This window comes from Papilio xuthus, unplaced genomic scaffold (genome assembly GCF_000836235.2).
Source record: "Papilio xuthus unplaced genomic scaffold, Pxut_1.1 DF827777.1, whole genome shotgun sequence".
Taxonomy (NCBI): Eukaryota; Metazoa; Arthropoda; class Insecta; order Lepidoptera; family Papilionidae; genus Papilio; species Papilio xuthus.
This window is the reverse complement of record NW_013530872.1, coordinates 3143083-3159694: the sequence shown is the minus strand read 5'-3', so window position 1 is coordinate 3159694 and position 16612 is coordinate 3143083. Positions and strand designations below refer to the sequence as shown.

At 31.8% G+C, this 16612-nt stretch overlaps 1 protein-coding gene across 1 annotated transcript; it reads right to left on the bottom strand.

The window, feature by feature from the left end:
* Positions 1-3455: 3455 nt before the first annotated feature.
* LOC106116044 (cytochrome b5-related protein-like) lies at positions 3456-8893 on the bottom strand. The gene is given in 6 exon segments (NM_001312607.1): positions 3456-3867; positions 4241-4465; positions 4701-4889; positions 5132-5541; positions 6023-6243; positions 8693-8893. Coding segments are annotated over 5 exon segments (1356 nt in total). The 5' UTR covers positions 6239-6243; positions 8693-8893; the 3' UTR covers positions 3456-3551.
* Positions 8894-16612: the final 7719 nt, after the last annotated feature.

The window sequence follows — 16612 nt, the reverse complement described above, 5'->3', positions numbered from 1 at the left end:
AATTGTTCGACCCCGGTTACATTCGGCCGAGTTTCTAAAATATTTAATTTATTATCATCTACCTGGGAAAGGTGTCTATTGTTTAGTTTAATTAGTGAGGTTCGAAACCGACGAGCAGTCTATTACAATATTACTCTATATGAACATATTTTAACTTAGTTACACAAACATTCGATACTGGGACAGAATTACAATTGTGGTTACCCTATTTCCCTTTTATTAACATTTAGTTGTGGACTACAATTAACTATTGAAGAAGATTATATGTTTTCAATTTTAGCTAACCAAGCTATTTTTGATATTCCAATTTCTTCCCAAACTGTTAAAGTTAGAGACAAATAAAAAAACTTAACTTGACAGTGGTAGAGCCCGCTTTAACATCTTCGCACGAATCGGCCCGGCTCGCCCGGTGAAATACCACGACCACACAGAAGACAGGCGTGAAGTGGAAGCTATTCCGCGTTTCGTCTGATGAGTGTGCGTCCCGGAGGCCAATATTAGTCCTCTTTCCCTTCACACCCTTTTCCTTATAAGGAAAGGATGGGAAATGGTAGTGGACTTTCCGGATGAGAGGATGCAAGGAAAGGGAAAATATTTTCTTTCTGTGCATCCTCTCCTCCGTCGATTAAAGGTAGGCAACGCATATGCAATTGCGTATGTCTATGGGCAACGGTCACTTTGCTATTTCAGCGATTTCAGGCCGCTCGCTCGTTTGCCACCATTTGATATAAAAGAAACTTTATATCTAATTTTATTTGCTTTAGTACACATATATAAATCCTTTGTTTTAATAAATTTTTCTCTTTTATAGAAACATATCTTGAAATGTAGAAGAGATTTAGAACGTCGAAGTTCATTTAAAATACTGACTAAAGCTTTAGTAAGGCTCGTCAAAGCAACACAGTCGTGGTCAGCAACCGCAACGCTTTGTAAATTTCACGTTTATTCTCGTTTTACAACGGAGAAAATTTGCTTAATATAAGTAATTTAATCCAATAAAATGCTTTTATAGTTCTTAAATTAACCATTTTAATGTGCTAAAATAGTTGGATTTTAGACTGTTTTTTTTAAGTTTATCAAACATATATTAAAATACAACTCATTAAATATTCAAAGTTTTATTTGTATTAAAACTTTTAAAGTTTTTTTTATTTTATTTGTTGCTGCAGATCTTGTTGCAAAGATAAACAAATTGTAGTGGCTCACGAAAGGAAACATGGTTAGAGTTTATGTGTGATTACACCAAAATACGGAAATCTAGGTTACGTAGTCGTGTAGTAACAGCCATAATGCGTTCTAACATATTTGCCAATGACTTTGGACAGGCGCTTTATGGTTCATATTGATTTATAGTCATAAAATCATTTTTTTTACTTTAATATTTTATTCCCATTTTTATAGAATACGTAAGAATAAGGCTAAAATTCTGTTACAGACATACATCATAAGAAATTTAGAAACATCCGTTATAGTCCGAGGAATTTTATATTATATATTGTAAGCAATTTATCGATGGTCTTTGCGACCAAAATCTCCTTTCTCTGATTTGTCAAATATGTAACGAGAGGGTTAACGATAGATTTTTAACAAAGGTATTGGTCTCAGTAACCAACGGTTAGTCTAATAAAACCAAAAATGTAATTATGTCATTCTGCTTAGTTCGACGTCAATCCTTAATCCGACTAAGTTAGTATCAAAGGGGCTCTTGTAAATAGTTTTGTTGTAGAACTGAAAACTGAAGACGTTCTTCGAGTTAATTATTCGAAGTGTTTACAAGTTTGCGACGCGACAGTAGAAATTTTGTTAAAGTTTAGCACTAAATGCTTCTAAGTGAATTAAGGTTTTCTTAAAATGTTTCTGAAGTTTTAAATTAACTTTTTAGTCCTTCTAATATTTTTTTTATTAAATCTTATATATAAAATTCTCGTGTCAAAATTTTCTCTTTCTCAAAAAAAAAGATTCTCATGTAATTTTGTGAGCATATTGAGTAGGTCTGAGAATCGGCTAACATCTATTTTTAATCCCGTGCGGACGGAGTCGCTCGATACAGCTATCTATAAATTAAACCAAAGATAATTTCACAAAAAAAAATATGTTAAAAATTAAATCCTTGGTGCGTTATATAAACAGACAACATAATATTTTGAAATTACCTTCAAATGAATTTTATTCGTATAAATGTCTTTAATTAATTGCTATATCGTTAAAAAAAAGAAGCAAGCCAATCACCACCTCAAAGGCCGGCAACGCATCTGCGGTTCCTCTGGTATTGCTGATGTCCATGGGCGTCGTTGAACACCTCGGTGTTCCCGCTGCTCGTTTGCCCACTTCTGTTATTAAAAAAAAATAAAATGTTCGTCAATTAAACATTAGTATGTGCACTGACTGATTATAAACAATGAATAATAACAAAACAAGTTCACCTGTTGTATAATTTAAAAAGAAATAACAATAAAATATGATGAAGTAATGAAATATTACTTGCATAAATTATAACAAAACAGTAAATAACAAATTATATTACTTCACATAGACATACATGTACAAAACATATTATCTATATATAATATTTTCAACATCATCATCATCATCAGCTCACTATACGTCCCCACCGAGGGGCTCGGAGTCTACCCTAAGTTAAGGGTGATTAGGCCATAGTCAACCACGCTGGCCAAGTGCGGGTTGGTTAACTTCACACATATCTTTGAAGTTCTTCTCAGATATGCGCTGGTTGCATCACAATGTTTTCCTTCACCGTAAGAAATAATAAATAATAATAATAATATTATATAAGAATAATATTTTACATAAGTGTAATCAATTATCTATATTTCAAAGATAATTAGATTAATATATTATCTTAATCTAATTAACTTTAAAAATACTCAGATAAAAAATGAAAATATGTCTTTTTCAGCACTAGAATTTGCGTAAAATATGTCCTTTTAATGCATAGTATAAAACTTTAAATAAGTGTTACAATAAGTTTACCAAAAGGCTTTTTAAAAGTGCATTAGGAACTTGGAGAAAGGACATTTCAAAAGAGAAGTTAAAAGTTTGTAATAATTATATTAACGGAAGTTTCATTGTTAAAAATATGTTAAGGATATTTTGTAATTAATCTTATTACTCCATTGGGACGTGTCCTCTCAACCCTTTACTTTATACAACAAAATAACTCACTCGTGGTCTCTGGTCCAATGGTCAACGGTCTAAAGGTCCAAATGCCCATAGCCCAATGGTCTATCGTTTTCCATTAAACGCAGTCCTGGCGCACCTCGCTCGTTTCTTTCACATTCATTCAAACATGCATATATGTACGTTGGTTTTGGATGCTTTTAATATTTCCCCTTACTGTTTTCAATAAGGGAAAAACAATAAATATAGCTAATTTATACAATTTTTAAATTATACTCGAATATTTCACATTAATTGCTTTATTTTTATAAACATCACAGTTATTTTACCCAAATAATTGATTCACATCCATCACAATTTCGAATTTCACCGAAACATAGGTGAAAAATAGTATGAAACTAAAAATATTAATTTCATTGTTTTAACGTATTATAAGTTGTCTGACTCGTAATATCTCTAAAGTAATTCGGTCGTTTTCTTATCAATTGTTTGCTATGATCAATAAATGATTTCATATAACTAGCTGTGCGATATTTAACATCGAATTTATCACAATGTTCGAGAAAAGTCGGGTAAAGATATTGTAGTTCCGCATGATCCAGTGTTGGAAATAAATGATGAAGTGCATGAAATCCGAAACGAGTTAGCGACTTGAAATGGTTGTCGGTTTCATCCACTCTCTCAGATACTGTATCTAACTGATGAATGCCCCAATCATAGTATTCGTCTCTGAAATTAAATTTTAGTATAAGTTTGGTCATGCCAACCTATTTAAGGTATTAACTGTGGATTTCTGATACCGAAAACTCCGTTTAAAATATATTTCTCTTTTTAGTTTTGTCAAAGATTATAACAGGGATGAGGATATGTTTTTACAGAGATTTTGGGTTTCGGAAACCCACGTTTAATAATAAATAATCTACTCCGATTACAGCGGTAAGTACAGCTATATATAAACAAAATTTAAAACTTACTTTAGACATTTTATAATAATAAAGTCATTTACTTAACTTATTCGTAGTCCATTGTATGTATAATACTTGTCAGTAAAAGTTACAATGTGAATAAATTTAATGAAAAATACATGAAAAAGGTCACATACCTCGGTATGTCTCCATCAAAGAAATTATGATGGGAGTGGTGACCAGCTGTTAAGCCGAAACACATGAAGAAAATGCTGTTTATTACAGTAATTGTAAACCATAATAATAACGTATAGGATAAAGATAGCCCACCGAAACACCACATCCATAATGGCAGGAAAAATTGTACTGCATTTGCCCAACTTAATTTTTTACCGTCCATATTTATTACCGCTGTAAATAATCTGAAAAAATACGATTTTTTTATTACTACTTACTAATATTATTAATGCGAATGTTCAGATGGATGGATGTTTGTTTGATGGTATCTCCAGAAAGGCTACACGGATCTTAATGTAATTTGTCATACATATAGAATATAGTGTGGAAGAACTCGTAAGCTACTAATTATTTTTTTTAATTCCGCACGGACGGAGGCGCGGAATATCGTTAGTGTATTTAAATAAATGTTGTACTAACTCTATTACAAACATTCCAATTGTAGCGAAAGCAAATATAATAGGGTAATAAAAAGAAGCCATTTGAGCCCATATAGGTTTATCCTTAGCAGGCATATATTGTAGGAATGGCTCCAACATGCTCAGCTCCAAATCGTTTACTGTGTTCGTATGTAAATGATGCGACAAAGCGTGCGATATTCTCCAGTCTCTGTGAAAAAAAAACACGTGATTAAACCATTAACTAACGTATAGCTGTCGCACGCGTATGTATGGATGTCCTTTGTATGGAAGAATGTTTGTTTGTAAGGTATCTCCAAAATAGCTGCATGGATCTCGCTGAATTTTTCATAGATGGAGGACATAGCTACATACATAGACATTTTTTAATTCCGCGCATACAAGTAGGCGACAGCTAATTTCAAATAAAAAGAAGTGATAAATTAGCCTTACTCGTATGACATTCCACTGAAATTGAAGAGATACATTCGCCAGTTGTCAGCACGATGGAAGTAATTATGAGCTGCAGTGGTGAGCGCGCTAAGAATATACCCCGTGACGACTGTTGCAATCCCTCCTAATACGTAATCAGCTTTCCACAGATAACTACTCGCAAGGCTTGACACCAGAAGAGAAAATAATAAGAAATCAGTAGCTAAGTCACTCTTTCTTCGTAAATCTTTTGGTAATTCTTGATATTTCTTTTGTATTTTGCTCTTCAAAGTCTTATAGAATCCGTCTTCTTTGAATGTGAAGGGAGAATTTCTAGGCGTGTCTACATTTTTCACAAAATATTTGGGCAATAAAGTTTCTGCGACGCCAAGGAGGTGGTGTGTTTCGAATGCCTCCGTTATATCTGTCCCCTGCAAAATGTAATGCAAAGTCTATGAGTGAGCCGTTTGAATTTAATATAATTTATTTTGAAGGGAAAAAGACAAATTTAATCATAAGGAATTGTACACATTTTGCTTAAGTAAAAACAGTTAATTGTTTTACAACAATTTTAAAACAGCAAGAGCGGTATGCTTATAAATATGTATAGTGGTAACGCAAGTTAACTGGTGTTTTATAAATCTATTAAGATATAAGATCTCAAGTAAATAATGGCAGGAAATACGTTGCAATTCAGTAATTTTTTTATTCGCATTCTATTATAGAAAAATGTAAATGAGCAATGCAATAATTACTTTATATACACCCGACTAATTTTGTTTCGTAACACTTTGGTGGATAAGTACTCATGCAATCCCTACTATATTACCTGTGCAGATATGTGCTCGCTGTTAACGACGAGCACCCATAAAGTTTGAATCTTGTATGACTTGTATTAATTCGCAAACTTACTTTTGTTATAGTTATCCATTGAGAGCCGCCAGGATGTGTTGAAATAAGATCGGTCAAGTCGTAAAGTGAATCGTGTATTCTCCACAGACCTTCAGCGCCGTCCAATTGATGTTTTCCTTTTAACCATTGGTAGGCTGTTTTAGGATCGTTGTCTCTATAAATTGGATACTTTAGGTGTGGGAAACTAGTTTGCTTTCGATCTGTATTTGGTGCCATTTTGCCTGAAAAATTTGCAAATATTTTAGTAAACCAATATCAAAATAGTGTTAAGGCCAATTCAGAAGAATATGTACACAAGCTTTGTGTTATTAATTTGTTTGTGTTCTAAACTGCAAACGCCAGAACAGGTTTGCCCAAAAATACCTAAGAACAAGGTAGCTTTAACGAATCTTTTTGCTTTCATACTGCTTTGTAAACTCACTAATGTTATAATGTTTGCATGGTTGTTGCGTAACAGCAGAATGGTTCTGGAAGAAATTTTATTTGAAAACAGTCAGGAATAGTTCATAGGAGATTAGTAAATTTTTTTCGCACAACCGTATAGCGGGCGACAATTGGATAATATATGTATATAAAAATCAATTGTTGTTCGTTAGTCTCGCTAAAACTAGATAACGACTGAACGGATTTATCTTATCTTAGTCTTTAAATGTTCGTGGAGGTCTAGGGAAGGTTTAAAAAGTTCGAAAAAAAACGAGTAATTACCGAGAAAACCCTAAGTACAGCCTATTTTTTTTCCTCTATAAACGGTTGAATGGATCTCGTTGACATTTGGCATTGATGTAGAACAAATAGGTTAATAATTATGTTTTTTTTAATTATGCGCGGATGTAGTCGTGGGCGACAGCTAGTATTATATAATCCGAAGACGCAGAGAATAATAAAGTTATAATTATTTAAAGTTGCTTGAACAAGTTTTTGCTATATCTAACCTTCAAAGATCAGAATTTGTAAAAATAAATCCATATGTCCATCCTTGTATCGAGTATAGTCTTGTAAAATTTATAAACTATTGTAATTCGATTCGAAATTAATATTAAAAAAAACATACAGACGAATTGATAACATCCTTCTTTTTGAAGTTGGCTAAAATGGGAGCATTTAAACATATATACAGGGCCCAATGTTATTTAAGTACATTCAACTATTTAATTGTCAACCGCTTTTATCGCCATTTTGATTACCAGTAAAGTTTATATGATATTTTATATAGAAGAGGTCAAACGTAGTAAACGAGTAGTATTGGTTTGATTTTTAATTGATGAGACCCACATTTTTTTAACCAACACATAGATATCTGCAACACTTGATGCACGACCAGCCTAGAGATGTACGCTCGCTCCTCGAAGGACCTATAGTCGAAATTATTTGAAAATACCACTTAATTACTCATAATATTTCTATCAAAACAAAAAAAATAACCTTGTAATTTCTACATTTATAATTCAATGTTGTTCCTACGCTTACAAATAATTAATATTCTCGAATAAATATTTTTTTTTCTTCAATAAATTACTATCATTGTTAGAGGTAGTTAAAGATAATGCCTTTCATTTTATCTCAACTTTATTCGTATCACCTACATCAAGACAAGTGCGTCAGAAACGATTATTTTTTCCTATTTAATCTAATCACCTATTAGGGCTACTTGTTCTTAAGTATCCTTTATAAAAGAGTATAACTGTATTTAGTAGTTTTTTAGAAGACTGATAATAACACTTGAAGATCAAAAAAGAAATAGCTTGCACTATAACATTGAAAGTTAATTTTAAATGTAACATAAATAAAAATTTAAGACTCTTTATGTAAAATACTCATTGTACAAATGTATAATTTTGCGCTTCGATAGACGGCATGGAATAACCTTAATAGTGTTTTGTAAAATTAAAATTGAATTCAGTCATTTCATACGTAACAATAATGTGTACCATATGTACAGACAACTTTATAAAAATATACGATCACTATAAAATATAATAATTTTTAACTTTGTTTTTTCCTTTTCTTCAAAAAAGAAATCTTGCCACAATAAGGGTTAATTATTTTTGATTTCACACAGAAGCTAGTTTTAAATGTTTAAGAAATGAGGTAAAGATTTTTTGCAAATGACTTAAAAACAATGACCGCGTTGGTCACAATACAAGAAAAACAAAAGTTAAGAACACGGTCATGACCAGTTCGACCACGGAAACATAATAGTTGTTGCTCTATCTTGACGTTGATCGTATTATTACGTATTTACATTTTTTTAACATTTACAAATAATTTATAAATTAATAAATCCTGTTTGTATTCTTAGTTTTCTTTGGTTTAATAAATAACAAAGTCATCGTCCTGGTTCCATGAATATTGTTTTCATGGTTAATAATAAACCGTACAGTCGCTTACTGATTTTAGGGAATATCTTTTATGTTAGATTTTTTCAATTGCGATTTGATTTGACTTCCTTTAAAGTTAATTATATTTCCCATCGCCATGACTTGAACAATTCGATTCAAAGATCAACGAACTTCAAGTTCAAATGTTTTTTAAAATGCAACTTTTCGGAGTAACCTCTCTTGCATATTTTATTTTGTATAATAATAATAATTTCTAAAAATAAACAAAAAATATTACGTAACATTTCTTTTCAAAATGATCTTTGGAACGTTATAGCAATAGAATAATTACCTGTTTATTTCCTGGCAATAATTGACTCGTTGAAGGTTTCTGTCTGTGATCGGAGGTCAAGGGTACAAGCGATCACAATTTTTATTATCACACAATATTAAATTTAGATTTTTTATAACTATGAGCTAAATGTAAACAACTTTTATTTTCACTGTAACACGTCCGACACTTACTAAAATATAATTGCAACTGGCCTGGAACTGCGCACGCGATTACCACAATGATATAAAAACTCGGTCAGTTATTTTTTTACATTGAACTGATTTCATTGAATTCTAAGCATAATGAACATTTATTGTTTATTATTCAATGATATTTTATTTATCTATATACATAAAAGAAAGTCGTGTTAGTTACACTATTTATAACACAAGAATGGCTTTACCGATATGGCTGAAAATTGATGAGGAGATAGCATAGAGCCAGGAGACGGACATAGGATACTATTTTTTTTTTCGAATGTATGCCTTGAAGAGCTGCTTTTAATTTAACTTACTAATATCATAAATGCGAATGTTTAGATGGATGTGATGTGGATGGTTAGATGGGTGTTTGAAGATATCACTAGTAAAGCTGAACGGATCTCGATTACATTTGGCATACATATAGAACAAAGTCTGAAAGAATACATACAACACTAATTAAGTTTTTTTATATATCTACGTGGACGGAGTCGCGGCCGATAGTTAGTTAACTATAATTTTTATTATATTATTGATGCTTTCTTTAGTAAATGATTAAATCTAGGTGTAGTTTAATTACGTATACTAAAATTAATTATTTAATTTATATCATTACTACTATCTATTACAGCCATCATACTAATAATATTAATGCTAATTTGGATGAATGGATGTATGGATCTTAGAAGGTATCTCCAGAACGGCTGTATGAATTTCACCGAAATTTGCCATAGATGAAGAACATAGCCAGGAAGAACACATAGGTTACTAACTTTTTTTTAATTCCGCGCAAATGAAGTTGCGGGTGACAGCTAGTAAGTATATAAATAAATATAAAAATCAGCTTGCTTACTACAACATAAATCAACTAAATTAAATTAAAAAAAATCTATTTTACTAATACTATAAATGCAATTGTTTGGATGAATGGATGGATGTTTGTTTGAAGGTATCTCTAGAACGGCTGAACGGATCTCTATTAAATTTGGTATATATATATAGAACACGGTCTGGAAGAATTCATAGACTACTAATTAAGTTTTTTTTTTAATTTAAATTTAGCGCGGACGGAGTCGCGGGCGATAGCTAGTTTTCAATAAATGCGTCACCTTTAATAGAACAAAATATTGCCAGCTCTGTTATATTAATAGGTAATTTTCTTTGAAGGGAGGAACTCCTGTGATACTGAGATAACGTTACATGGACACTTTTAGAGGAAAATTATTTTTGTCCTTCAAAGTTATTATGAACGATATACTCGTAAATGTACGAAATTATTTAATATAATAATTGAAATAAAATTAGAATTTTATAGCGAGAGATGGGGTAGCAAAATAATAAAGGAACATAGATTAAATATCCTGATCTTAATATTGAATATAAGAAATCGACTCATAGGCTCTTCTGGAAAATTTTAAGTTTTCTTAATTCAAAGTAAATAAAATTATATGTAAAATTGTTGTTTAATTCTAATTGATAATTAATTATTTATGAATCTTATCTTACTAATGTTATAAATGCGAATGTTTGGGTGTATGTATGGATGGATTAATGAATGTTTGCTAAAAGGGATATCCAGAACGGCTGCATGCATCTCGCTAAAATATGACATAGATGAAGAACAGGACAGTCTGTAAAAAAAACTGCTAATTAAGTTTTCTTGATTCCGCGCGGACGGAGTCGCGGGCGATAGCTATTATGTTAATAATTAATGTATGTTCAGAAAAATATCAAATTTAATACGGGTATATAATAATAACTTTAAAATTAAAAATCAAGATGCCAAAAAAAAAGAATTAATATGCGAAACAAAGAATGAAACTCACACGGACTTGCTTTGATGCACCTAACCTTCCGTGGATCAAATTGCAGAACCTTGTAATGTAACATTGAACAAGTAATACTTTCGAATGAGCAACTCAATTTACGATTATATTAAGGCCTAGCTCTATTAATTTATTGTTTACTAGCTGTAGCCCTCGACTAGATACGAACGGGATTAAAAAAAAGAGATATTCAGTAGCCTACGAGTATATGTTCTTCCTGACTACATTATACATCTTTGCCAAATTGCAATAAGATCCTTTTAGCCGTTCGGGAGATACCTTCACACAAAAATCCATCCATCCATCCATCTAAACATTTGCTTTTATAATATTAATATGAGTATTAGTCTACGAAGTTGTTTTAAGGTGATCGGCTATTGAAAACGAATTTATTTTTTTACTTTGATAAAATTACCTCTAGTTATGAATTTAGTTTATGCTAAGTTAGAAGGCAATTAAGTTAATTGTGCCAATGTTAAAGTTTAGCGGCGATAATTAACGTAACTTTATAAGTTATAAACAACTACTTACATAAACTGAGAATTAGGAAGTTGTAGTAATTACTTAATTTTATAATTTATATTATGCACTGAGCTACCTAGGCTTATCAAGTTTTGAGTACGGCTACTTAGATTGCTCATAAAGGAGATATCTTGTCCCTTATTTGAGAGCGTCTTAGTACACAGGCATTACGTATTTAATCTTTAGTAGAAGCATACATAAGTGTTATATACAAGTACCATTTTTGAGACACCTTGATATGCAGAGCATCGAAACGCACTAAATAAGAAACGTTATTTTCTCTAACGAATATTATATATGCGAAATTTTATATAGATGGATGTTTATTAGATGGTACGAGGCATGCCTTTTCAGTTCTGATGTTTCAATATTTCCCTGCAATATTGTATTTGAAACTGTTCTATATTCGAATGGAATAAATGTAATAAAAGCATACCTCGTAGTTACTCAACGGATCTTGATGAAATATGGCGTAGATGTAGAACATAGTCTGAAAGAACACATAGGCTACTTATAATTTTTTTTAATACCAGTGTGTAGTGGATGGAGTCGCAGGCGACAGATGTTAAAAATGAAATAACGTGTATCGCCTAGGACATAGCTATCTGTGTTATATCTGAACAAAGCAATATACTCGTTCATTCGAGTGCTATAAAATTTTGTTGTGATTTTTACGACCATTACCAATAGTAATTTTTATATTTCATTCTCCGCTCCACATGGCAAGTTAATTAAACGCCAATGGTCCAAGGAATGGGGTATTAGTAGCTTGTGTGTGAATCGCCCACGGTAAATTAAATTTCGGACGATAAACGAGTAAGTAATTTCGCTACGTTTCATAAAATCTTGCAAAAGTTTATGTTCGAATCTGTATTTTTATTACTAGCTATCGCCCGCAACTGCGTCCGCTTGGAATAAAAAATAAAACTTAATAAGTAGCCTAAGTGTTCTTCCAGAATATGTTCTATATATGTGCCAAATTTAAGCGAGATCCGTTCAGCCGTTCCGGAGATATCTTCAAACAAACATCCATTCATCCATCCATTCAAACATTAGCATTTATAATATTAGTAAGATTGTTATCTTGAAACGCTTCCAATAAATATGTCACCGATCAATTGTGAGATTCTTCAGGTAATTTTAATTTAAATCTATTAGGACATTTCTATACAATTATTTGAATTTTATAAAGGAACACTTATAATAAAATGAAGTTTCGTAGGAAGCCATCGTGAAGCTATTGTGGTATAGCATCAATTGACTTTTAAAAGCTTTTTATCAAACTTCATAGAATACTTTACGCCCGGAAAAATGATATTATAAAGTTGATACTCGTAGAGAAAAATAGCAAATAATATTTCTGACATATAGTGCTATTAATTTTGAAAAAAGTTTTGTGTAAATTACGTAAATCGTGTAATACATCAGTAAAATATGCAAAGAACTCCACGAATTGCGTCTCCGTTGCCGAAATTTTTAGTATCTTTAAATAGGTAACTTATTATCTAAATGTGAGAACATGATCTGAGAGGTAGACATAAATGTATGAAATAAAGTCAATATAGACGTTATGGGCAATAAAATGTTTCAATATCGATCTTTAACTACGTGAGAACATTTTTTATTGTTTTTTTTACACTCTGCCTGCTACGATGTCCTGGGTACTATACAAGTATATATAGTATTACAGTAATATAATCTAAAGGTTAAACTGTTTATAATTAGTTGAATTATTTGTCGATGAACACCTCGATGTTCCCGCTGCTTTTTTGCCCCCCTTCTCCTATAAAAAATATTACTCACAAGCGGTCACCGGCGAGTACGTCTGCGCGGAATTACAAAAAACTCAATCAAGCCTATGTGTTCTTTCAGACTATGTTATGTATGTATGATAAATTTCATCGAGATCCGAACAAACATCCGTCTATCCATCCATCTAAACATTGGTATTAATAATATTAGTAAGATTTTCAAAAATGAAACTGTTGCAATGTAGGAATTGAAATCCCTAAAATAATAAAACTGTCTTCAGTACTCATTTCTCCCTAAAACTGCTCATTCCAATGGTTTTAAACTCAATCCAAAGTTATGTTGGAATCTTAATTTATAGCTTATTTAATTAATGAACAGAGATTCATTGTTTTCTTCGGTGCTATAAAAACTTCTGAAAATTTTAAATTAAGTATCTTTGTGTTTTGACCTTGGGTTTGATTGTTTTATGTTGAAAATTAAAAAGAAGAACCGCAAGCGAAGCGCAGAGCCTTGTTTGTTTGACTTTATCTCTTAGTTAGAACTAGCGGTCGCCCGCGACTTTGTCGGCGTATCACTGAAAGAAATAAGCTACAATATAACCCGCACACATCATCTACCTACCAGTGAAAGTCCCTCGGTTACAGAAACGGAACAAAGGCGGCTTGCGGATAAATACACATATGAACGTGAAACGGTATAGTTAAACCACGAAATATGGATTATTATTTCGTATTACATGTATGTCCTTTGCGACTATAATCCTGGCCTATTATAATATGGGTTGAAACAAAAGACTACAGCATTGTTTTACTTGAATAAAAAACATAGCAGTCTATTAACGAATGAATAAACAAATTGTATCCACTTAATAATATCGTTTATGGTTTCACGAGAGACCGTATCCTTTTTCTGCTTTAAAAAGCGGAAATGAATTCTCTCTTGCAAAATTTCTTATGTAAAATAACAGTCAATTTCTATAAAGACCGAAATTGCCGTAATGCCGGCATAAATTAGGGAGCTCTCGCACATTTTTATTGCAGCAATTTCAACTTAACGCATAAGCAAATGTTTAGAATTATTACCCGAATTCAATTTTCTTATGCGACGATGGTATCTTAAAACCTTTGTCGTAAAAATGTGTTTTAAACTTACAAGATATATATGATTGTATAAACGATTACATTTAAAAAAGAGATTTTATGACTTTGTTTGCTATTAAGTAGTAACGGTTGGTAAGTCATTGTATTTCGTAATGAAAATTTATTTTACGTTTTGTAAGCTAAGTTAATCAAACGTTAGTTTTAAAAATATAAACACGGAATTATTAAGCAAACTAATGTTTTATACTAGCATTTATACAATACTGCAACATATTGCAATTATAAAACAGTAGGCGCTTGAAATTAAAACAATGAATATTTATTACTTCAAATTCAAATGGAAATCGCGGTATTTTCGAAAAGTGCATGAGCCTAATAAATTATGAAAATTAATAGTGTGTGTTTAAACACGTATGCAAATAACGTCAGCAAAAGCATAGCAAATTTAGAAATACTTCAATACTGAATTATTCAAGCAATAAATGTTTAAACCATTTTTTTTTATAATTGTCGTCCGCGACTTTGTCACCCACGGAGGAGGATTAATTCGCACTTAGTGTAATTCTACTTCATTTGACAGGATACATACCTACTAGTATGTATACACGTTATTGTTATACAAATAGATGTTAAGCTAAACATTACAAGCTCGTATCTAATCAACAATAGATCGCCATATTAGTCACAAACACAAGTCATCAATATCAATCAGTAATTCATCAATCATTGGCAAAAACATCGGTTGCGATGTTATGTTAGCGGTCGTGTTCTATTTAGGCATTGTTGACCAGTTGTTATTTTCATTTTACAATGTTTATATTCATACTAGCTGTCACCCGCGACTCCGTCAAAATGTAGCGAAAAAAATCGAATTGGTAACCTACCAGTGTTCTTCCACACTATATTCTACCATGTCAAATTTCAGTGAGATCCATGCCGTTCTTGAGATTCCTAACAAACATCCATCCACCCATATACAGATCCAAATATTTACATTTATAATATTAGTAAGATGTATTCATCGGTCGGGAGGCGGTGGCTCAGGGGTTAAGTACTTGATTTGTAATCTACATATCTTAGGTTCAAATTCCGTCATGTACTTGAATTTTTATAGTAGTTAATAATGTCTCGCGTAAGTTTAAACAGTTTAATGTGGATATATTTTAAATGCATTGTGCTTATGATCCATATCAAAAGCATATCAAGAAAAAAGTCGTAATTCACCATAGAAATACGATGTACGATGATCCAAATTTATCCAATATTAATAAAATCTTAAATATAGCAGCTGAGTTATCAGAAGTTTGTGAATATTTTATTATTCAGCTTCGCCTTTATTGTATTCAAGTTTGGCCTACTTTCTAACTTTGTATTAGTTCCGTAAAGAGAGGGTTATTTAAAAAATACTTTGCGTTTTAGACTTCGTGTGGTTTATTTAATCATGATAAATGCTTGGAATCTAGTACTACAGAGTGTTATAAAGAAACACACCTAAATACATTTTTTTTGTGAATTTACTAATATTTCTTTTATCACTCCAACTAAGCTGTAGGCTTGTGTTAGTATATAGTTTACGACAATAGTCGAAGGACGGAATTCGAACCCTCGACCTCGTGATCGGAAATCCGTATCCTTAACCATTATTGGCGTATTATTAAATTAAAATACAATTTTTATTACATGTTTATAATTTTAAAATAGTTCTGATATGATTAAATAGGAAGTTGTGATAAGATGAACGTATAAAATTAGGCTGCTTTAACCGTGTGGTCACCCGATTTCATAAAATCTTTGAAATTACGTTTACAAGCATGGTAAACACGCGTGTCAATTTTCAAATACCAATTTCGCATTGAGATACGAAAATCCTAAGGGAATTGCACTTAAACGTACTTCGGTTAAACAGTTCGCTTCGATACGCTTCGATTAATCAACAATTCAATTTTCAGCTTAGGTCACAATTTCCGACCAGTTCCAAACCAGACGCCTGATCAATCAATGGAGTGCAGATGAAGGAAGCTTAATGTCTTTCCGAGCGTACAATTTTCAGCTTTCCACTCTCGAAGTAATACGTAGTCGGGCGCTTTGAGGGCGATATTTTATAACGATACGATTTTTAGCAATTGCGATTTAATGGTAGAAAATATACTAGATTTGTAACAAAGAATGTAGTTGAAATTTTATATTCTCAGACTTTTATACCTTTACTAGCGGACCCGACAGACGTTGTCCTGTCTACTACTAGTCTTTAATTTGAAACTGACTAAAAAAAATTGACACTGCGATGGTGGCGCCGTCTGTCGGATCCAATGTAAAACATTCCAAAATCAACAACTACTAATAAATTAAAAATTAATTAAAAAAACATTGTCCAGCGGACAAAATTGTGAATCTAAACCATTCCCAGATCCCCTTGAACACACACAAAAAATTTCATCAAAATCGGTCCAGTCGTTTGAGAGAAGTTCAGTGACATACACACTCACAGAAGAATTATATATATAAAGATGATGCACTTATAGTACAGTCATTTAATCA